This window comes from Mizuhopecten yessoensis, unplaced genomic scaffold (genome assembly GCF_002113885.1).
Source record: "Mizuhopecten yessoensis strain PY_sf001 unplaced genomic scaffold, ASM211388v2 scaffold11181, whole genome shotgun sequence".
NCBI lineage: Eukaryota > Metazoa > Mollusca > Bivalvia > Pectinida > Pectinidae > Mizuhopecten > Mizuhopecten yessoensis.
In genome coordinates this window covers 1,153,317-1,179,296 of record NW_018408920.1, presented here as the reverse complement: position 1 = coordinate 1,179,296, position 25,980 = coordinate 1,153,317, and the positions used below count along the sequence as shown (strand labels likewise).

The window sequence follows — 25,980 nt, the reverse complement described above, 5'->3', positions numbered from 1 at the left end:
CAGAAAACTTAACAAGGATGACAGTGTCATCTGTCTACAGAAAACGTAACAAGGACGATGACAGTGTTATCTGTCTACAGAAAACTTAACAAGGATGGTAGTGTCAACTGTCTACAGTAAACTTAACAAGGATGGCAGTGTCATCTGTCTACAGGGAACTTAACAAGGACGGCAGTGTCATCTGTCTCCAGAAAACTTAACAAGGATGACAGTGTCATCTGTCTACAGAAAACGTAATAAGGACGATGACAGTGTTATCTGTCTACAGAAAACTTAACAAGGATGGTAGTGTCAACTGTCTACAGTAAACTTAACAAGGATGGCAGTGTCATCTGTCTACAGGGAACTTAACAAGGACGGCAGTGTCATCTGTCTACAGAAAACGTAACAAGGACGGCAGTGTCATCTGTCTACATAAAACTTCACAAGGCTGGCAGTGTCATATGTCTACAGTAAACTTAACAAGGACGACAGTGTCATCTGTCTACAGAAAACGTAACAAGGACGGCAGTGTCATCTGTCTACATAAAACTTCACAAGGATGGCAGTGTCATCTGTCTACAGAAAACTTCACAAGGACGGCAGTGTCATCTGTCTACAGAAAACTTAACAAGGACGACAGTGTCATCTGTCTACAGAAAACGTAACAAGGACGGCAGTGTCATCTGACTACAGAAAACGGAACAAGGACGGCCGTGTCATCTGTCTACAGAAAACTTAACAAGGACGGCAGTGTCATCTGTCTACAGAAAACGGAACAAGGATGGCAGTGTCATCTGTCTACAGAAAACGTAACAAGGATGGCAATGATACAAAGTAGGGGATGGGGTGGGGTCAAACTCATCTATAATGGTACAAAGTAGGGGATGGGGTGGGGTTAAACATCTATAATGATACAAAGTAGGGGATGGGGTTAAACATTTATATTGATACAAAGTAGGGGATGGGATTAAACATTTATAATGATACAAAGTAGGGGATGGGGTGGGGTTAAACTCATCTTTAATGATGCAAAGTATGGAATGGAAGATGGATTAAGTTAAGTTTCTTACGAATGTAGGTAACTGCAATACAATTTTAGATATTGGTGTGCCTATTGCCAGTCATTCGCTTTCGACCAGATTAGGAATAAGTAAATTAGCCATTAAGAAACAACACATAAATGCCAGATCTCAAGGATTATCACCTGTGATGAAGTCTTAGTGCTGAGAACATAGAAACCAATCAACCTAGTGCCATTTTTCTCCACTAGGCTGTGCTCTTTGATACTAGGATTTTCTAAGCCAAGCCTGTTGAGGAGTAGAAAACTAAAGCAGGTATACTCGAGACTAGATTTAACAATGTTTGAGTGGTTAATCCTACAATTCTTAAGTGACAGTTATGATATCATCATGTGATCATTTCTTATACAAAAATTCTTCCCAAAGCTTCTGAAATATTGATCTATTATCAGTGGACTTATATTTTAGCATTGACTGTATTCAGACTGGATGTCCCCTTGGCTCTGTGGTTGACTTATAAATAGCAACAGTGACCTTTATATTGATCTACGGGTCCTGAAACAAATCCAAACTCTTCAAACTTTTCAAATTCCAAGATCGCTGCCTGTAGGCCATGTTGTTTTAAAGATCAGTCTCAATATGAAACATGCACAACTAAGGATTTGGTTTGGTTTAGTATTGTTTAATGTCCTATCAACATCTATGGTCATTAAGGACGGGCACAACTAAAGGACCAAGAGGAACCTTCTCATGGAATTTGAGAAAGACCCTCCAGTGATTTCTGAGATATAGCCATAACAAACTTTAACTTTAAAAATCCAAGATGGCCACTTGTAAGACATTTGGTTTATCCAACCAGTGTCTAAAGTGAATATGCACAACCATGGATCAAGGGGACCTACATATCAAATTTGAGAAATATCTTTTCAGTACTTCCTGAGAAGTAGCAATAACAAACCTTCACTGTCCAAATTCAAGATGGCCTGTCCCGCAATTTTGTTTATCCGATCAGTCTCAAAAGTAAACTATGGCCCAAAGTAACTTACATATCAAATTTGAGAAAGATCCCTACAGTACTTTCTGAGAAATATTGATAACAAGAGTTGTTTAAGGACGAACGAGGGATACATGTATATGTCATTACATGATTGAAAAAATAGTATGAAATAATTTACCTGAATTGCATTATAAACATCACTGGAATCAAAGCCACATAGCTGTTTCAAAAGATCATTGCATGTAGCAAACACATAAAGTTGTTTTTCAAAATGTTTCCTTAATCTAATTTTGTCAACGTTTACTTTTTATAGGCTAGGGTTATCCTTTGATAATGACAAAAAACTGTTGACGAAAACCATTAGCCTGTAACAAAATACCTTTTATCTCTGTCCATGCACTGTATATTTTCAGAAACAATGATCACCATGGTTACATAATTATTGAATGGAATCGATACACAACATCAAGGAAAAACTAATGAATATTAGCAATCTAAATTAATTATGTCATTTTTTATGTGTTCATATAAAAAAAAATCATGCTTAAAGGGCCTGTATTATTTTTAGAGGACCATGCTTATGACTTTGACCTTGGACATATGTTTTCGGAGACGCCCCGACACACCATTGGTCATGGATAACAATCCTATACAGGTCTATCTAAATCCAGTCAGAGATTATGGCATGGACACCAATTTCTGATGTTCATTCTCTGTGACCTTGACATTGGAGACGTAAACTTGGGTAAAAGCCATGACACTTTCTTGGAGTTACGGGAAGTAATACAGTATTGAGTTATTGGCCAGACAGGACATTGTGGACAGACAATATGGTGTACCTAATATTTAAATGTGTATACAAATATGTATATAGGTATTAATAAGAAGATGTTTTCTGATTAAATACAGTGACCGTAATATTCTCTTGGCTAAAAGACTTTATTCTAAAATGATCCTTATAACAACACGTATTGATTTGGATGGCCAGACATGGTTATGTATCACTGACCTGATATTCCTCCGTAAAGATGATCGATTAGCAACATAGCCATTATAGATTTTTTTAAAGTTTTTAATTCCTGGGCCACTGAATTGGCCACAGGGATTAAACCATTGTGTTCAGAGGTCAGAGTAAACATGTTTTACTGTTTACCCAATATTTCACCTTGGTTTTTTTGTCATAAGTGAAGAATGCTAACCATACTTGATGCTTTGCTCTTGAACTACACAGCCGAACAAATGCCCTATACTATTCTAAATTTATATCACGTACGTTGCTGAACTACAGTGGACAGGTAATGTCATTGTCAACATGTAAGGTATATATAAATATAACCTTAACGAATGCCCAGACATTTACAGGCTATTTACCAAAAGTAAACAAATCCTACACTTGTCAATCAGCTTCATTGTTTACTCACCAACTATTTCATATTTCATTACTTCCATATAAGTTTTGTATCTGTAGAGTAACTAAATCACACCCATGTATTTGCAATCTGCAAATATTTGCCCCATGTAAATGGGAAACTTTTTTCTACATACAAAATGTATATATAGTCAAACATGTTACAGTTATCTCCCCTTAATTTGTTGTTTTTCCCGCCTAAGTTGTTGTCTATATGATACTAATCTTTAATTCAGAAGGTGTTTTTTTTCAATTAAGTAACTTCTAATATGTAGTGGAAATAGTAGTGAAAACAAATTGTATTGGTGTTATTTAAGTATGGATAAGGTTGTACTAAAATCTAGTTTAACATATAACCAAGTTCATTTTTCTTGTATTTTCATCATACACAATCATTTTGTTAAAACGATGTATTCATATAAACTGAATCTTAAATGCATCAACTAGATAACAGGACAGACTTGATAAAGATAAATGACTGTGATGATTACGATGTACAAGAATACATTTCACCAATCTTCAGGTGCTCCATAAAAAATGAAGTTAATTTATCAAGTACCAAAATTATGGCATTTACTTTGCAAACATTTCAACCACATTTCGAAATAATAAATAAGATATCTTATTCCCATATAAGTGAAATTGACAAAATTAGAATGAATATGGTGATACTTCTCCTCGATCTCAAAATTGGTATAATGAATTGGGACTCTTTGGTTAAATTTTCAATGAATTTGCATTGCATGATTGAGTATGAGTGATGTCCCCTGATAAATATGTGAGCACAAACTATGTCCCCTTATTAATATGTGGGCAGTGATGATCCCTTATTAATATGTGGGCAGTGATGTTCCCTTATTAAAATGTGGGCAGTGATATCCCCTGATAAATGTGTGGGCAGTGATGTCCCCTTATTAATATATGTGAGCAGTGATGTCCCCTGATTAATATGTGGGCAGTGATGTCCCCTGATTAATGTGTGGGCAGTGATGTCCCCTGATAAATGTGGGCAGTGATGTCCCCTTATTAATATATGTGAGCAGTGATGTCCCCTGATTAATATGTGAACAGTGATGTCCCCAGATTAATATGTGAACAGTGATGTCCCCTGATTAATATGTGAACAGTAATGTCCCCTGATTAATATGTGAACAGTGATGTCCCCTGATAAATGTGTGAGCAGTGATGTCCCCTTATTAATATATGTGAGCAGTGATGTCCCCTGATTAATATGTGAGCAGTGATGTCCCCTTAATTATATGTGTGAGCAGTGATGTCCCCTTATTTATGTGTGGGCAGTGATGTCCCCTGATAAATGTGTGGGCAGTAATATCCATGATTAATATGTGGGCAGTGATGTCCCCTTATTAGTATGTGGGTAGTGATGTCACCTGATAAATGTGTGGCAGTAATATCCCTAATTAATATGGGGGCAGTGATGTCCCCTTATTAGTAGGTGGGTAGTGATGTCCCCTGATAAATGTGTGGGCAGTAATATCCATGATTAATATGTGGGCAGTGATGTCCCCTGATAAATGTGTGAGCAGTGATGTCCCCTGATTAATATGTGGGCAGTGAGGTCCCTTTATTAATATGTGAGCAGTGATGTCCCCTTAATTATATGTGTGAGCAGTGATGTCCCCTTATTTATGCGCGGACAGTGATGTCACCTGATAAATGTGTGGGCAGTAATATCCCTAATTAATATGTGGGCAGTGATGTCCCCTTATTAGTATGTGGGTAGTGATGTCCCCTGATAAATGTGTGGGCAGTGATGTCACCTTATTAATATGTGAGCAGTGATGTCCCCTAATTAATATGTGTGCAGTGATGCCCTCTTATTAATATGGTGGCAGTGATGTTCCCTGATAAATGTGTGGGCAGTGATGTCCCCTAATTAATATGTGGGCAGTGATGTCCCTTTATTAATGTGAGCAGTGATATTCCCTGATTAATATGTGAGCAGTGATGTCCCCTTAATTATATGTGTGAGCAGTGATGTCCCCTTATTAACGTGTGGGCAGTGATGTCGCCTGATAAATGTGTGGGCAGTAATATCCCTGATTAATATGCGGGCAGTGTTGTCCCCTTATTAGTATGTGGGTAGTGATGTCCCCTGATAAATGTGTGGGCAGTGATGTCACCTTATAAATATGTGAGCAGTGATGTCCCCTGATAAATATGTGGGCAGTGATGTCCCCTTATTAATATGTGAGCAGTGATGTCCCCTTAATTATATGTGTGGGCAGTGATGTCCCCTGATAAATGTGTGGGCAGTAATATCCCTGATTAATATGTGTGCAGTGATGTCCCCTTAATTATATGTGTTGGCAGTGATGTCCCCTGATAAATGTGTGGGCAGTAATATCCCTTATTAATATGTGAGCAGGGAACATCACTGCTCACATATTTATAAGGGGACATCACTGCTCCCATATCAGTAAAGAAACACCACTTCCCACACATTAATAAGTGGACATCACTGCACTCATTTATCAGGGGACATCAATGCCTACATATTAATATGGGGACATCACTGCTCAAATCTATTAATAAGGGGACATCACTGCTCGCATATTAATCAGGGGACATTCCTGTTCACATATTAATCAGGGGATATCACTGCTCACATATAAATAAAGGGACATCACTGCCTACATATAAATATGGGGACATCACTGCCCCCACATTTATCACGGAAAATCAATGCCCACACATTAATAAGGGAACATCACTGCCCTCATATTAATGAGGGTAAAGTTACATGACCGTCCACACATTACTAAGAGGGCATCACTGCCCACATATTAATAAAGTACATCACTGCCCACACATTTATACATCACTGCTCACATACTAATAAGGGGACATCACTGCTCGCATATTAATCAGGGGACATAACTGCCCACACATTTATCAGGAGACATCACTGCCCACACATATACTTAAGGGGACATCACTGCTCACTGCTCACATATTAATAAGTGATATTACTGCCCACACATTAATCAGTGGACATCACTGCTCACATACTAATCAGGGGACATCACTGCTGACATATTAATCAGGGAACATCTCTGCTCACACATTTATCGGGGGACATCACTGCCCAGACATTTATTAGGGGACACATATTAATCAGGGGACAGGGGACATCATGGCTCACGTATCTATTTGGGGACATCACTGCCTACATATTAATATGGCGACATCACTGCCCACATATAATTAAGAGGACATCACTGCACACATATTAATCAGGGCTATTACTGCCCACACATTAATCAGTGGACATCACTGCTCACATACTAATCAGGGGACATCACTGCTCAGATATTAATCTGGGAACGTCACTGCTCACACATTTATCAGGGGACATCACTGCACACATATTAATCAGGGCTATTACTGCCCACACATTAATCAGGGGACAGCACTGCGTACACATTTATCAGTGAACATCACTGCCCAGATATTAATCAGGGGACATCGCTGCTCACATATATTAATAAGAGGGCATCACACATTAATCAGGGGACACCACTGCCCACACATATAATTACGGGGACATCACTGCTCACATATTTAATTAAGGGGGCATCACTGCTCACATATTAAGATATTAATCAGGGGACATCGCTGCTCACATATATTAATAAGAGGGCATCACACATTAATCAGGGGACACCACTGCCTACACATTTATCAGGGAACATCCCTGCCCACACATTAATAAGTGGACATCACTGCCCTCAATTATCAGGGGACATCACTGCACACCAATATAATTAAGGGGACATCCCTGCTCACATATTTATCAGGGGACATCACTTCCTACACATTTTCCTCACATTAATAAGAGGGCATCACTGCCCACATATTTATCAGGGGACATCACTGCACACATATTAGTCAGGGATATTACTGCCCACACATTAATCAGGGGACAGCACTGCGTACACATTTATCAGTGAACATCACTGCCCACACATATACTTAAGGGGACATCACTGCTCGCATATTAATAAGGGATATTACTGCCCGCACATTTATCAGGGGACATCTCTGCTCACATATTAATAAGTGATATTACTGCCCACACATTTATCAGTGATGTTCCCTGATAAATGTTTGGGCATTAATGTCCCCTGATTAATATGAAGGCAGTGATGTCCCCTTATTTATATGTGTTGGCAGTAATGTCCCCTGATAAATGTGGGGGCAGTGATGTCCCCATATTTATATGTAGGCAGTGATGTCCCTTTATTTATATGTGAGCATGTCTACACATTAATAAGAGGGCATCACTGCCCACATATTTTTCAGGGGACATCACTGCTCAGATATTAATCTGGGAACGTCACTGCTCACACATTTATCAGGGGACTTTTAATCAGGGAACATCACTGCGCACACATTTATCAGGGGACTTTTAATCAGGGAACATCACTGCCCTCATATTAAGGAGGGGACATCACTGCCCACCCATATAATTAAGGGGACATCATTGCTCACATATTAATAAGGGGACATACATATAAATCAGGGATATTACTGCCCTCACATATTAATCAGGGGATATCACTGCTCACATATAAATAAGGGATATTACTGCCCGCACATTTATCAGGGGACATCTCTGCTCACATATTTATCAGTGAACATCACTGCCCAGATATTAATCAGGGGACATCACTTCCTACACATTTTCCTCACATTAATAAGAGGGCATATATCACTCCTCACATATTAATAAGGGGACATCGTTTGTGCTCACATATTTATCAGGGGACATCACTTCCCACACATATAATTAAGGAGACATCACTGCTCACATATGGGACATCACTGCCCCCATATCAATAAAGTAACATGACTGTCCACACATTGATAAGAGGGCATCACTGCCAACATATTTATCAGTGAACATCACTGCCCAGATATTAATCAGGGGACATCGCTGCTCACATATATTAATAAGGGGGCATCACTGCCCACATATTTTTTAATAAGAGGGCATCACTGCCCACATTTTAATCAGGGGATATCACTGCTCACATATGGACATCACTGCTCACATACTAATAAGGGGACATCACTGTCCTCATATTAATCAGGGAACATCTCTGCTCACACATTTATCGGGGGACATCACTGCCCAGACATTTATTAGGGGACACATATTAATCAGGGGACGCTCACATATCTATTTGGGGGCATCACTGCCTACACATTTATCATGGAACATCACTGCCCACACATATAGTTAAGGGGACATCACTCCTCACATATTAATAAGGGGACATACATATAAATCAGGGATATTACTGCCCCCACATTAATCAGGGGACATCACTGCTGACATATTAATCAGGGAACATCTCTTCTCACACATTTATCAGGGGACATCTCTGCCCACATATTAATAAGGTGGACATCACTGCTCACATATATTAATAAGAGGGCATCACACATTAATCAGGGGACATCACTGTCTACACATTTATCAGGGAACATCCCTGCCCACACATTTATCAGATTTATCAGGGAACATCACTGATAAATGTGTGGGCAGTGATGTTGCCTGATAAATGTGTGGGCAGGGATGTTCCCTGATAAATGTGTAGGCAGTGATGTCCCCTGATTAATGTGTGGGCAGTAATATCCCTGATTAATATGTGTGCAGTGATGTCCCCTTAATTATATGTGTTGGCAGTAATGTCCCCTGATAAATGTGTGGGCAGTAATATCCCTTATTAATATGTGAGCAGTGATGTCCCCTTAATTATATGTGTGAGCAGTGATGTCCCCTTAATTATATGTGTGGGCAGTAATGTCCCCTGATAAATGTGTGGGCAGTAATACCCCTTATTAATATGTGAGCAGTGATGTCCCCTTAATTATATGTGTGGGCAGTGATGTCCCCTGATAAATGTGTGGGCAGTAATATCCCTTATTAATATGTGAGCAGTGATGTCCCCTTAATTATATGTGTGGGCAGAGATGTCCCCTGATAAATGTGTGGGCAGTAATATCCCTTATCAATATGTTGGCAGTGATGTCCCCTTAATTATATGTGTGGGCAGTGATGTCCCCTGATAAATGTGCGGGCAGTGATGTCCCCTTAATTATATGTGGGCAGTGATGTCCCCTGATAAATGTGTGGGCAGTGATGTTCCCTGATTAATATGTCAGCAGTGATGTCCCCAGATAAATGTGTGGGCAGTGATGTCCCCTGATTAAAGTGATGTCCCCTTATTAATGTGTAGGCAGTGATGCACCCCGATAGATATGTGAGCCATGATGTCCCCTGATGAATATGTGGGAAGTGATGCCCTCTTAGTAATGTGTTGACAGTCATGTTACTTTATTGATATGAGGGCAGTGATGTCCCCTGATTAATATCTGGGCAGTGATGTCCCCTGATAAATGTGTGGGCAGTAATATCCCTTATCAATATGTGGGCAGTGATGTCCCCTTAATTATATGTGTGGGCAGTGATGTCCCCTGATAAATGTGCGGGCAGTGATGTCCCCTTAATTATATGTGGGCAGTGATGTCCTCATATTAATATGTAGGCAGTGATGTCCCCTGATAGATGTGGGCAGGGATGTTCCCTGATAAATGTGTGGGCAGTGATGACCCCTGATAAAAGTGTCGACAGTAATGTCTCCGATTAATGTGTGGGCAGTGATATCCCCTTAATTATATGCGGGCAGTGATGTCCCCTGATAAATGTGTGGGCAGTAATATCCCTTATTAATATGTGAGCAGTGATGTCCCCTTAATTATATGTGTGGGCAGTGATGTCCCCTGATAAATGTGCGGGCAGTGATGTCCCCTTAATTATATGTGGGCAGTGATGTCCCCATATTAATATGTAGGCATTGATGTCCTGTCCCCTTATTAATATATGTGAGCAGTGATGTCCCCTGATTAATATGTGAGCAGTGATGTCCCCTTATTATTGTGTAGGCAGTGATGCCCCCCGATAGATATGTGAGCCATGATGTCCGATGTCCCCATATTAATATGTAGGCAGTGATGTCCCTTTATTTATATGTGAGCAGTGATATCCCCTGATTAATATGTGTGCAGTGGTGCCCTCTTATTAATGTGAGGACAGTCATGTTACTTTAATAATATGTGAGCAGTGATATATGTGTGGGCAGTGATGTCCCCTGATAAATGTGTGGACCCCTGATTAATATGTGAGCAGTGATGTCCCCTTATTAATGTGTAGGCAGTGATGCCCCCCGATAGATATGTGAGCCATGATGTCCCCTGATTAATATGTGGGAAGTGATGCCCTCTTAGTAATGTGTTGACAGTCATGTTACTTTATTGATATGGGGGCAGTGATGTCCCCTGATTAATATCTGGGCAGTGATGTCCCCAGATAAATGTGTGGGCAGTGATGTTCCCTGATTAATATGTCAGCAGTGATGTCCCCAGATAAATGTGTGGGCAGTGATGTCCCCTTAATTATATGTGGGCAGTGATGTCCTCATATTAATATGTAGGCAGTGATGTCCCCTGATAATTGAGGGCAGTGATGTCCACTTATTAATGTGTGGGCAGTGGTGTTTCTTTACTGATATGGGAGCAGTGATGTCCCCAGATTAATATCTGGGCAGTGATGTCCCCTGATAAATGTGTGAGCAGTGATGTTCCCTGATTAATATGTGAGCAGTGATGTCCCCTGATAAATGTATGGGCAGTGATGTCCCCTTAATTATATGTGGGCAGTGATGTCCCCATATTAATATGTAGGCATTGATGTCCCCTGATAAATGAGTGCAGTGATGTCCACTTATTAATGTGTGGGCAGTGATGTTCCCTGATAAATATGTGGGCAGTGATGTCCCCTGATTAATATGTGAGCGGGATGTGCCCTGATTAATATGTGGGCAGTGATGCCCTCTTATTAATGTGTAGACAGTCATGTTACTTTATTAATATGTGAGCAGTGATATCCCCTGATTAATATGTGGGCAGTGATGCCCTCTTATTAATGTGAGGACAGTCATGTTACTTTATTAATATGTGAGCAGTGATGTCCCCTGATTAATATGAGGACAGTGATGTCCCCTTATTAATGTGTGGGCAGTGATGTTCCGTGATAAATGTGGGGGCAGTGATGTCCCCTGATTAGTATGTGGGCAGTGATGTCCCTTTATTAATATGTGAGCAGTGATATCCCCTGATTAATATGTGGGCAGTGATGCCCTATTATTAATGTGAGGACAGTCATGTTACTTTATTAGTATGTGGGCAGTGATGTCCCCTGATTAATATGAGGGCAGTGATGTCCCTTTATTAATGTGTGGGCAGTGATGTTCCCTGATAAATGTGTAGGCAGTGATGTCCCCAAATAGATATGTGAGCCATGATGTCCCCTGATTAATATGTGGGCAGTGATGCCCTCTTAATAATGTGTGGACAGTCATGTTACTTTATTGATATGGGGGCAGTGATGTCCCCTGATTAATATCTGGGCAGTGATGTCCCCTGAAAAATGTGTGGGCAGTGATGTTCTCTGATTAATATGTGAGCAGTGATGTCCCCTTATTAATGTGTGGGCAGTGATGTTCCCTGATAAATGTGTGGGCAGTGATGTCCCCTGATTAGTATGTGGGCAGTGATGTCCCTTTATTAATATGTGAGCAGTGATATCCCCTGATTAATATGTGGGCAGTGATGCCCTCTTATCAATGTGTGGACAGTCATGTTACTTTATTAATATGTGGGCAGTGATGTCCCTGATTAATATGAGGACAGTGATGTCCCTTTATTAATATGTGAGCAGTGATATCCCCTGATTAATATGTGGGCAGTGATGCCCTCTTATTAATGTGAAGACAGTCATGTTACTTTATTGATATGTGGGCAGTGATGTTCCCTGATTAATATGAGGACAGTGATGTCCCCTGATAGATATGTGAGCCATGATGTCCCCTGAGGAATATGTGGGCAGTGATGCCCTCTTAGTAATGTGTGGACGGTCATGTAACTTTATTGGTATGGGGGCAGTGATGTCCCCTGATTAATATCTGGGCAGTGATGTCCCCTGATAAATGTGTGGGCAGTGATGTTCCCTGATTAAAATGTGAGCAGTGATGTCCCCTGATAAATGTGTGTGCAGTGATGTCCCCTGATTAATGTGTGGGCAGTGATGTCCCCTGATTAATATGTGAGCAGTGATATCCACTGATTAATATGTGGGCAGTGATGCCCTCTTATTAATGTGAGGACAGTCATGTTCCTTTATTAATATGTGGGCAGTGATGTCCCTTGATTAATATGAGGGCAGTGATGTCCCCTGATTAATGTGTGTGCAGTGATGTCCCCTGATTAATGTGTGTGCAGTGATGTCCCCTGATTAATATGTGAGTGTCCCCTGATTAATATGTGAGCAGTCATATCCACTGATTAATATGTGGGCAGTGATGCCCTCTTATTAATGTGTGATCAGTCATGTTACTTTATTAATATGGGGGCAGTGATGTCCCCCGATTAATATGTGAGCAGTGATGTCCCCTTATTAATGTGTAGGCAGTGATGTCCCCAGATAGATATGTGAGCCATGATGTCCCCGGATTAATATGTGGGCAGTGATGCCCTCTTAGTAATGTGTGGACAGTCATGTTACTTTATTGATATGGGGGCAGTGATGTCCCCTGATTAATATCTGGGCAGTGATGTCCCCTGATAACTGTGTGGACAGTCATGTTCCCTGATTAATATGTGAGCAGTGATGTCCCCTTATTAATATGTGGTCAGTGATGTCCCCTGATAAATGTGTGGGCAGTGATGTCCCCTGATTAGTATGTGAGCAGTGATGTCCCCTTATTAATGTGTAGGCAGTGATGTCCCCTTATTAATGTGTGGGCAGTGATGTTCACTGATAAATATGTTGGCAGTGATGCCCTCTTATTAATGTGAGGACAGTCATGTTACTTTATTAATATGTGGGCAGTGATGTCCCCTTATTAATATGTGAGCGGGATGTGCCCTGATTAATATGTGGGCCTCGATGCCCTCTTATTAATGTGTGGACAGTCATGTTACTTTATTAATATGGGGGCAGTGATGTCCCCTGATTAATATGCGAGCAGTGATATCCCCTTATCAATGTGTAGGCAGTGATGTCCCCAGATAGATATGTGAGCCATGATATCCCCTGATTAATATGTGGGCAGTGATGCCCTCTTAGTAATGTGTGGACAGTCATGTTACTTTATTGATATGGGGGCAGTGATGTCCCCTGATTAATATCTGGGCGGTGATGTCCCCTGATAAATGTGTGGGCAGTGATGTCCCCTTAATTATATGTGGGCAGTGATGTCCCCATATTAATATGTAGGCAGTGATGTTCCCTGATAAATGAGGGCAGTGATGTCCCCTTATTAATGTGTGGGCAGTGATGTTCCCTGATAAATGTTTGGGCAGTGATGTCCCCTGATTAATATGTGAGCGGGATGTGCCCTGATTAATATGTGGGCAGTGATGCCCTCTTATTAATGTGTGGACAGTCATGTTTCTTTATTAATATGGGGGCAGTGATGTCCCCCGAGTAATATGTGGGCAGTGATGTCCCTTTATTAATATGTGAGCAGTGATATCCCCTGATAAAAATGTGGGCAGTGATGCCCTCTTATTAATGTGAGGACAGTCATGTTACTTTATTAATATGTGGGCAGTGATGTCCCCTTATCAATGTGTGGGCAGTGATGTTCCCTGATAAATGTGTGGGCAGTGATGTCCCCTGATTAATATGTGGTCAGTGATGTCCATTTATTAATATGTGAGCAGTGATATCCCCTGATTAATGTGTGGGCAGTGATGTTCCCTGATTAATATGTGAGCAGTGATATCCCCTGATTAATGTGTTGGCAGTGATGTCCCCTGATAAATGTGTGGGCAGTGATGTCCCCTTAATTTTATGTGGGCAGTGATGTCCCCATATTAATATGTTGGCAGTGATGTCCCCTGATAAATGTGGGCAGGGATGTCCCCTGATAAATGTGTGGGCAGTGATGTCCCCTGATAAATGTGTGGACAGTAATGTCCCCGATTAATGTGTGGGCAGTGATATCCCCTTAATTATATGTGGGCAGTGATGTCCCCTGATAAATGTGTGGGCAGTGATTTCCCCTTAATTATATGTGGGCAGTGATGTCCCCTGATTAATGTGTGGACAGTAATGTCCCCTGATAAATATGTGGACAGTAATGTCCCTGATTAATGTGTGAGCAGTGATGTCCCCTTATTAATATTTGGGCAGTGATGTCCCTTGATAAATGTGTTGGCAGTGATGTCCCCTGATTAATATGAGAGCACGAGTAATGTCCCTTGATTAATGTGTGGGCAATGATGTCCCCTTATCAATGTGTGGGCAATGATGTTCCCTTATTCATGTGTGATCACGAGTGATTTCCCCTGATTAATATGTGGGCAGTGATGCCCTTTTATTAATGTGTGGGCAGTGTTGTCCCCTGATCAATGTGTGAGCATGATTAATGTCTCCTGATAAATGTGTGGCCAGTGATGTCCCCTTTTTAATGTGTGGGCAGTGATGTCCCCTTAATTATACGTGGGTGGTGATGCCCCTTAATCAATACGTGGGCAGTGATGTCCCCTGATTAATGTGTTGGCAGTGATGTTCCCTTATTAATATGTGGGCAGTGATGTCCTCTTAATAATATGTGGACAGTGATGTCCTCTTATTATTATTAATGTTTGTGTAGTGATGTCCCCTAATCAATACATTGGCAGTGATGCCCTCTTATTGTGTGTGCAGTGATGTCCCCTAATTAATACATTGGCAGTGATGCCCTCTTATTAATACATTGGCAGTGATGTCCTCTTATTAAAATGAGGGCAGTGATGTCCCCTGATAAATGTGTGGGCAGTGATGTCCCCTGATAAATGTGTGGGCAGTGATGTCCCCTGATAAATGTGTGGGCAGTGATGCCCCTTGATCAATATGTGGGCAGTGATGTCCCCTGACTATTGTGTTGGCAGTGATATCCCTTATTAATATGTATGCAGTGATGTCCCCTTATTAATATGTAGGCATTGATGTCCCCTGATAAATGTGTGGGCACTGATGTCCCCTGATAAATGTGTGGCCAGTGATGCCCCCATATTAATATGTAGTCAGTGATGTCCCCTGGTTAATTTGTTGGCAGTGATGTCCCCTGATAAATGTGTGGGCAGTGATGTCCCCTGATAAATGTGTGGGCAGTGATGCCCCTTGATTAATATGTGAGCAGTGATGTTACCTGATTAATGTTTGAGCATGAGTGATGTCCCCTGATTAATGTCTGGGAGGTGATTCCCCTTGATTGATATGCAACACAAAAGTTAAAATGAAACAGCTAGAAATACGAGAATTTGGATCCTGGATCTCTTTACCCTAGACTGAGATTCAATCTTACCAATTAAGCTACCTGGTCCACGACGATTAACCCAGTCCAGTTCCACTACAGATACGAGGGCAGTAAGTTATGTGACTAAATTGATATTTGGGTAATGATGCAAAAGTTGCTTCCCTTTACAAACATTCACTGCTGCTAAGACCAAATCAGTTTCCAAAAGGTCACTTCAGGTTGAGAGGGCGATGGGGTCTGCAACATGTATAATGCTATCAGGGTATGTCCTTAGGGAGGCATGTCATGCTCTAAAGTATATACACTGATCAACAGGCATGTAAAACAATAAAAGATTGTTCCTTAAATAAACATGCAGCGATACAGTAGTGATAATTTGTATAATATGTCAAACAGTTATAAATATTTGTTTATGATAATATTATGCCATTTGAGTATGATCTGTTAATAAATTAATTTATGTCTTTTTATGTCATATATTAATAAATTTAATTATTAACTCTTTCACTAACTAAGTAACTAAGGGGATTATATTAATTCATATGAAGTAATTAAATCAAAGATGTGATATAAATTTCAATAATATACTTTGCATTACATGCTATAGACTCAAAGATATTGGTCTCAAGTTGTGCCATACTGCTAGCTCAGGTTTGGTATGTAGAGGCTAACTGTTACTATGGTGACTTACCACAGCTGTGACTAGGTAGCTCAGGTTTGGTATGTAGAGGCTAACTGTTACTATGGTGACTTACCACAGCTGTGACTAGGTAGCTCAGGTTTGGTATGTAGAGGTTAACTGTTACTATGGTGACTTACCACAGCTGTGACTAGGTTGCTCAGGTTTGGTATGTAGAGGCTAACTGTTACTATGGTGACTTACCACAGCTGTGACTAGGTAGCTCAGGTTTGGTATGTAGAGGTTAACTGTTACTATGGTGACTTACCACAGCTGTGACTAGGTTGCTCAGGTTTGGTATGTAGAGGTTAACTGTTACTATGGTGACTTACCACAGCTGTGACTAGGTTGCTCAGGTTTGGTATGTAGAGGCTAACTGTTACTATGGTGACTTACCACAGCTGTGACTAGGTAGCTCAGGTTTGGTATGTAGAGGCTAACTGTTACTATGGTGACTTACCACAGCTGTGACTAGGTAGCTCAGGTTTGGTATGTAGAGGTTAACTGTTACTATGGTGACTTACCACAGCTGTGACTAGGTTGCTCAGGTTTGGTATGTAGAGGCTAACTGTTACTATGGTGACTTACCACAGCTGTGACTAGGTAGCTCAGGTTTGGTATGTAGAGGTTAACTGTTACTATGGTGACTTACCACAGCTGTGACTAGGTTGCTCAGGTTTGGTATGTAGAGGCTAACTGTTACTATGGTGACTTACCACAGCTGTGACTAGGTTGCTCAGGTTTGGTATGTAGAGGCTAACTGTTACTATGGTGACTTACCACAGCTGTGACTAGGCTGCTCAGGTTTGGTATGTAGAGGCTAAGTGTTACTATGGTGACTTTCCACAGCTGTGACTAGGTTGTTCAGGTTTGGTATGTAGAGTCTAACTGTTACTATGGTGACTTCCCACAGCTGTGAATGGGTTCCTCAGGTTTGGTATGTAGAGGTTAACTGTTACTATGGTGACTTACCACAGCTGTGACTAGGTAGCTCAGGTTTGGTATAAAGAGGTTAACTGTTACTATGGTGACTTACCACAGCTGTGACTAGGTTGCTCAGGTTTGGTATGTAGAGGCTAACTGTTACTATGGTGACTTACCACAGCTGTGACTAGGTAGCTCAGGTTTGGTATGTAGAGGCTAACTGTTACTACGGTGACTTACCACAGGTGTGACTAGGTTGCTCAGGTTGGGTATGTAGAGGCTACCTGTTACTATGGTGAATTACCACAGCTGTGACTATGTTGCTCAGGTTTGGGATGTAGAGGCTAACTGTTTCTATGGTGACTTTCCACAGCTGTGACTATGTTGCTCAGGTTTGGAATGTAGAGGCTAACTGTTACTACGGTGACTTACCACAGCTGCGACTAGGTTGCTCAGGTTGGGTATGTAGAGGCTAACCGTTACTATGGTGACTTACAACAGCTGTGACTAGGTAGCTCAGGGTTGGTATGTAGAGGTAAACTGTTACTATGGTGAATTACCACAGCTGTGACTATGTTGCTCAGGTTTGGGATGTAGAGGCTAACTGTTACTATGCTGACTTACCACAGCTGCGACTAGGTTGCTCAGGTTGGGTATGTAGAGGCTAGCTGTTACTATGGTGACTTACAACAGCTGTGACTAGGTTGCTCAGGTTTGGTATGTAGAGGTTAGCTGTTAACAGAGCCAGAGCATGGTGAGGTTTGTAGATATCTGGAGTACAGATGACATATTCAGGTAGGTCTGTATCTGGCTCCTGATTTGCCAAAGGTCCTGGTCCCCATCCAATAGGTGTGGCCTTCAACCTTTTTATTCTCTAGTAAAAGAATATTTGTTAAGTATAAATATCAATATCATAATTTCGATCAAATAATGTAATCAAGATTATATGCAGTGAAAGTTTCCTTTCTTTATAATAATAATTCCATGATATTTATTTTCTAAGATTATTTTTAATATACATGTAGATTATATGCCATGAAACATACTGTATGCGTAAGCTTATTACTCACCATAACTGTACTGGAAAATATGAATGATTACTAGCACTGCATTTTTAGGTACTAATTTTGCTACATTTAGATATGACTGATTGATAAAGCTGGTATATACAAACAGATTTTAAGGTATCAACTTTTCACAGACAATACCACACTCAGAAAGGATATATACATGTCACACTGAAAACAGCAGCAAATGAATAATACAAGGATAGCAAACACCTATAAGAATAACATTTCTTGTTAAAAGGAGGCTTATACGTTTTGATTTATTGATTATATATCTGAAGGAATTATATGGCCTTTGTAATACTGGAAAAAAAACATCTCAATCTTCTTATATCTATGAATCACCTGTTTTTTAAACAGATATAATCCCAGGATTTACCTCCCAGCTGTGACCATATTGTACGGATCATGTGTATGTTTGTCTTTTATATGTCTCAAGAGGAGTAGCAATTAAGCTTAAAGATCAGGACAACAAACTTTCAGGATTATTGTTTGTATTTGTGGCTAAAATTTGTACCTACAAATTCATTAGCCATGTGACGTATATGTACTACTGTAGATCTTACCAATGTATTCAATAAATAGTAACAGTCTATTGTAACTATTAATGAGTGCCCTATAGGCCTGCTCCTATGCAAATTGTTATCATCCTCAATAGTTGTCATACTCTACGAACTGTAACAGTGTCCCCAACTTTTGCTTTGGTTCCTAAAATTTTAACTAATTCACAGTATTGTATACCTGACAATCACATAAGGTTTTAATCAATGAAGTAACTGGAGTAATTTACAAATTTAACGCTCAAAAGTGGTCAAATCCTTTCTGGTGGAGTACCCTGATCACGTACAATATTTACCTGTACTAAGGGTCAGAACCCTTCTGGAGTACCCAGATTATATACAATATTTACCTGTACTGAGGGGTCAGATCCCTTCTGGAGTACCCTGATCATGTACAATATTTCCCTGTACTGAGGGGTCAGAACCCTTCTGTAGTACCCAGATCATATACAATATTTACATGTACTGAGGGGTCAGAACCCTTCTGGAGTTCCCTGATCATGTACAATATTTACCTGTTCTAAGGGTCAGAACCCTTCTGATGGAGGACCCTGATCATGTACAATATTTACCTGGACTGAGGGGTCAGAACCCTTCTGGAGTTCCCTGATCATGTACAATATTTACCTGTACTGTGGGGTCAGAACCCTTCTGGAGTACCCTGCTCATGTACAATATTTACCTGTACTGAGGGATCAGAACCCTTCTGGAGTACCCAGATCTTATACGATATTTACCTGTACTGAGGGGTCAGAACCCCTCTGATGGAGTACCCTGATCATGTACAATATTAACCTGTACTGAGGGGTCAGAACCCTTCTGATGGAGTACCCTGATCACGTACAATATTTACCTGTACTAAGGGTCAAATCCCTTCTTGTGGTGTACCCTGATCATGTACAATATTTCTGTACTGAGGGGTCAGAACCCTTCTGCAGTACCCAGATCATATACAATATTTACGTGTACTGAGGGGTCAGAACCCTTCTGGGGTAGCCAGATCATATACAATATTTTCCTGTACTGAGGGGTCAGAACCCTTCTGGGGTACCCAGATCATATACAATATTTACCTGTACTGTGGGGTCAGAACCCTTCTGGAGTACCCTGCTCATGTACAATATTTACCTGTACTGAGTGGTCAGAACCCTTCTGGAGTACCCTGATCATGTACTATATTTACCTGTACTGAGGGGTCAGAACCCCTCTGATGGAGTACCCTGATCATGTACAATATTTCCCTGTACTGAGGGTCAGAACCCTTCTGGTGTAGTACCCTGATCATGTACAATATTTACTTGTACTGAGGGTCAGAACCCTTCTGATGAGGTACCCTGATCATGTACAATATTTACCTGGACTGAGGGGTCAGAACCCTTCTGGAGTACGCAGATCATATACAATATTTACTTGTACTGAGGGGTCAGAACCCTTCTGGGGTACCCAGATCATATACAATATTTACCCGTGCTGAGGGGTCAGAACCCTTCTGGAGTAACCAGTTCATATACAATATTTTCCTGTACTTAGGGGTCAGACCCCTTCTGGAGTACCCAGATCATGTACAATATTTACCTGTACTGAGAGTCAGAACCCTTCTGATGGTGTACCCTGATCATGTACAATATTTACCTGTCCTGAGGGGTCAGATCCCTTCTGGAGTACCCTGATCATGTACTATATTTACCTGTACTGAGGGGTCAGAACCCTTCTGATGGAGTACCCTGATCATGTCCAATATTTACCTGTACTAAGGGTCAGAACCCTTCTGATGGAGTACCCTTATCATATACAATATTTACCTGTATTGAAGGGTCCGATTCCTACTGGTAGAGTACCCTGATCATGTTCAATATTTACCTGTTCTGAGGGGTCTGATCCATTCTGGTGTAGTACCCTGATCAAGTACAATATTTACCTGTACTGAGGGTCAGAACCCTTCTGATGGTGTACCCTGATCATGTACAATATTTACATGTACTGAGGGTCGGAACTTTTCTTATGGAGTACCCTGATTATGCACAATATTTACCTGTACTATGGGGTCCGAACCCTTCTGGTGAAGTACCCTGATCATGTACAATATTTACCCGTACAAAGGGGTCAGATCCCTTTGCGAATACCCTGATCATCTCTATAGGAACAGGTGACACAAGAATCAAGGTGAAAATCCATCCAATCGGTGTAATCCAGTCGGGATAGAGATATGTTTTGTAGGTCAGTCGACTGTCATTCACTATAGTTAGCACCAAAATGGCCTGTAGTTAAAACAGAAACCGGTAGGTATTAGACATCCATTTTGTGAATATTCATTTGAGATGAAATCCAATTACCTTTGAAATTTTATAATTATGCAAACTGGTAAGTTTCCGGGTGTTCTTTCATACATATCTTCATCATAGAGAGAACATATAGAATTTGTTACCAAAAGTTACCTACAAAGTTACCCAAAAGGATCAGTATTCTTAGGAGATGGAGAGATTTTTTGTGCATAATGATGTGATCTCCTCAAGGTATACAACTGTATTGTATCTCTTTATCTACTGAGTCTATTCATCAGTCTGGAGTGCTCCAAGATGTATATTGATCGTGTTACATTATGAATTAAATTACAAAAGATAGCTGCTAGTATTTACCTCAATGTTAAAGACATTCTTAATCCCAACTTGTTTAAAATGGGTACCCATGTCTGATTTCAGACATTTTAGAAAAGCAAATTTGACATTCAAAAACTTACACTGCTTTCTTGTGTAGATGAATTCAGTGGTACATTTAATAGCATCACCTTTACACCTTCAGGTAAATTCTGATTAGAAATTATTTGAAAAGATCAATGGAATTAGCAGGTATTCTTTTTTCTGAAACAGGTTTCCTGCATCTTTGAAGCAAATTTGCTCCCCAAAAAGATAAATTATGTTAATTATACGTTCTATGGGATACAGGAAAATATAATTATCTTTGATTGAGATCTTTAAAAAATATTAGCAACTAATCTTCTCTCACAAGAGAAAAATTTAACTAAGAAGTGTTAGAATCAACCTCAAATGCATTTTATGAAACAAGAGTAAGAACTGAAAATTTTTTTTAGAAAAGGGTGAGGGGAGGGGACAATGAAAACTGGTTCATGCTCAACTAACATACTAATAATCCTCCCCATGTCTTTTTGTACTAAAACATGAATGAAAATATTGAAATCAAATGTAACAAGAAAGAACTATACACTGTATATGTAGAACTGGGTAAACTATTTCTGAGATGTGGTAAAAGAAGAAAATAATTGTTCTTTATCCACGTACTTCAGCTGAAGGTATGTACTGTATATCATTTGATACCTTTATACAATCTATAATTGATTAAAGATTGCTTACCTTTACCCATATATCAAACCATAACAAAATTCCTTTGCCCATATTCTATTGATCTTAAACATTAAAATCTAAGATTATATATCTGTTTCTTAGTAACATGTAGATTTTGATCAAATTTTACTTAGCCGTTGCCTTTGTACAGTGTAAATAATCCATCAGAATCCAGGCAGTATTGCTAATTAATCATGTGTAGATTTTACTCAACTTCTAACTTAGCCATTGTCTTTGTAACATATATAATAATGACATAGTTAAATGTCTGGGGCGTCCATCCCTCTGCCCCAAAGTGGGAACATTCCTTGTTTAAACAAAACTGATTCCTCTTAATCCTGTGATGCTTAACATCAAAAGCAAGAATAAGTAACCTTTCTAATATTTACCTCGGTTTCCCAAACAAGGCCCTCATCCCTTGTCCAAAAGTGGATAAATTCATGATGATTTAACACACAACAAATGTTCTAAATTAGCAAAGAGAAAAATGGATGGAATTGAAGTGTGTGTAAAGAATGGTGTCTTGTCAATAGTGAAACAGGTATGAAGAACGCTGTGAATAAGTGTCTACCAGTATAGCTAGTGGTGTGAAGAATGCTGTCTCACCAGTATAGCTAGTGGTGTGAAGAATGCTGTCTCACCAGTATAGCTAGTGGTGTGAAGAATGCTGTCTCGCCAGTATAGCTAGTGGTGTGAAGAATGCTGTCTCACCAATATAGCTAGTGGTGTGAAGAATGCTGTCTCACCAGTATTGCTAGTGGTGTGAAGAATGCTGTCTCACCAGTATTGCTAGTGGTGTGAAGAATGCTGTCTCACCAATATTGCTAGTGGTGTGAAGAATGCTGTCTCACCAGTATAGCTAGTGGTGTGGAGAATGCTGTCTCACCAATAGTGCTAGTGGTGTGAAGAGTGCTGTCTCACCAATATAGCTAGTGGAGTGAAGAATGCTGTCTCCCCAGTCTTTCTAGTGGTGTGAAGAATCCTGTATAACCAATATAGCTAGTGGAGTGAAGAATGCTGTCTCGCCAATATTGCTAGTGGTGTGAAGAGTGCTGTCTCACCAATATAGCTAGTGGTGTGAAGAATCCTGTATAACCAATATAGCTAGTGGAGTGAAGAATGCTGTCTCACCAGTATTGCTAGTGGTGTGAAGAATTGTCTCACCTGTATTGCTAGTGGTGTGAAGAATTGTCTCACCAGTATTGCTAGTGGTGTGAAGAATTGTGTCTCACCAGTATTGCTAGTGGTGTGAATAATTGTGTCTCACCAGTGTTGCTAGTTATGTGAAGAATGCTGTCTCACCAGTATTGCTAGTGGTGTGAAGATTTGCCAGGTGATCTTCCACCAGGGGCTATCTACATTGCCCGTCATGTCTGCCACATTGTTTGAGAGCCGTTGCGTGCCATACAGCCAGGTGAGGACAAGACACTCAGCCAAAGAGACCAGGAACAGATCAAGTCGACACGCGCAACTGGTCACTAGATGGGTCAGGTACAGGCCAGCCTAGGGGATTTAAAATGAAATTGAATGCCAATGTTGTCGGCTAAATTTTCATAATACATCAAATTTGTGAATGTCTCTCTGCACAAATTACCATTGTGACAAGGAATAGGTTGAGTCTACATACACAGCATGTCAGTTTTGTATTCAGGGTTATAGTGACCTCCCTTACAGAAATATCGAGTCTCTGGCACACTATTGCTGCAATAGCACCGCAATATTGCCATGTGTTCAGATTTTGTATGCAAATTATTTCTGCCGATATCACCAGAATTTCACCACAATGTTCTGGCACATATGCGGTGATATCACCACAGCTATGCGGTGATATTGTGGCACATTATGCGATGCCATGAAAGCCATTCTGGTACACTTATAGCAATATAGCCAGAATATTCTGGTACACTTGCAGCAATATAGCCAGAGTATTCTGGTACACTTGCAGCAATATAGCCAGAGTATTCTGGTACACTTGCAGCAATATAGCCAGAATATCCTGGTACACTTGCAGCAATATAGCCAGAATATCCTGGTACACTTGCAGCAATATAGCCAGAATAATCTGGTACACTTGCAGCAATATAGCCAGAATATTCTGGTCCACTTGCAGCAATATAGCCAGAATATTCTGGTCCACTTGCAGCAATATAGCCAGAATATTCTGGTACACTTGCAGCAATATAGCCAGAATATTCTGGTGCACTTGTGGCAATATCGCCACAGGGTAGGGTTCTGGTGATACTGTGACTCACCCACTTTGCATGTCTTGGCAAGCAAGATGGGAATTCCCACAATCAGAAATATATGACAATATTGCAACTGGGATGCAGAGTATATAGAATTTAGATACTATAGCTTATATTGATCGGAGATTGGTTACAAAGTTCAACACACATACAGATTATTCCACAATGTGGTATTTGTTACTTGTGTAGTTATTAATAATGTTAATAAAATGTATTTCTATGAACAACTTTATAAGAAAAAGTTTTGTACAGAAGCAACATGAATATTACATCCAGACCTAAAACATGTACCTTGATATGTACTACACTGCAAAAGAATTGTAGTAGAATGTGATGCATTAATTCATATTGAAGGATTTGGTAAAATAGGCATTATATATATATGTGGCAATTAAACATCAATTGAAAAATTAAGATACAGATTTTCTAATTATTGCAAAATCTCTGCTCAGAACTGCATACATGTGTATTTAGTGTGTATACTGTAAAATAATGTTTCTGTAATCTTGTGCATGACAAAGTTTCAACCTAGCTGTTGCATGAAAATGCATTAAAGTTCATTTAAGATTTTAAATGTTTTGTGACTATGGATAATAAAAACATCACCTTGTAAAACTAAAAAATGAGGTCACTTTATCTAATAAACTAAAGCCTCCTTATTCAGCCAAATCTTATTTTCACCATCAGCTCTCCTTCATCATTAATCAGCCATTTTGTAATTTTTGAATTAAGGGGTCAACTATATTTAGACAAGTTACAGAGGATCATGGGAATACCTTATCTGTGGTGCATCTCTGGCAATATCCTGGCGAAGTTCTGGTATTATGAAAAGAGTGCCAGAACATCACCAGAATACCTTATCTGTGGTGCATCTCTGGCAATATCCTGGTGACATTCTGGTATTATGAAAAGTGAGCCGTCAATATTCTATGCACTTCTGGCAACATGTTTTGACAAACTGATTTGTGGCGCAAACTTTCTCTTTCTGTCAGGGTTTGGCTTTGACCTTTCGACCATGTAACAAGTGATAACAAGAACCTCCCCTCCACCACTGAAACAGGACCCTGACCCCTCCACCACTGAATCAGGACCCGCCCCTCCACAACAGGAACAACGCCCCTCCACCACTGAATCAGGGCCCACCCCTCAAACATTAAACCAACGCCCCTCCACCACTGAATCAGGGCCCACCTCTCCACAACTGAACCAACGCCCCTCCACCACTGAATCAGGACCCATCCTTATCCACCACTTAATCAAGACCTTCCCCTCCACCACTTAATCAGGACCCTCCCCTCTACCACTTAATCAAGACCCTCCCCTCCACCACTGAATCAGGACCCC

General features: G+C 40.3%; 1 protein-coding gene across 2 annotated transcripts in view; it reads right to left on the bottom strand.

Annotated features, from left to right (window-relative positions):
- LOC110440421 overlaps positions 1-25,980 on the bottom strand; it is a 186,536-nt gene that overhangs the window by 58,992 nt on the left and 101,564 nt on the right. For both annotated transcript variants that reach the window (XM_021483490.1, XM_021483491.1), the window contains exons 13-15: positions 23,693-23,893; positions 21,122-21,289; positions 18,093-18,278 (exon numbers count right to left, since the gene is read on the bottom strand). In XM_021483490.1, coding sequence (XP_021339165.1) covers positions 18,093-18,278; positions 21,122-21,289; positions 23,693-23,893 — 555 coding nt within the window. The remainder of the gene's footprint in view (positions 1-18,092; positions 18,279-21,121; positions 21,290-23,692; positions 23,894-25,980) is intronic.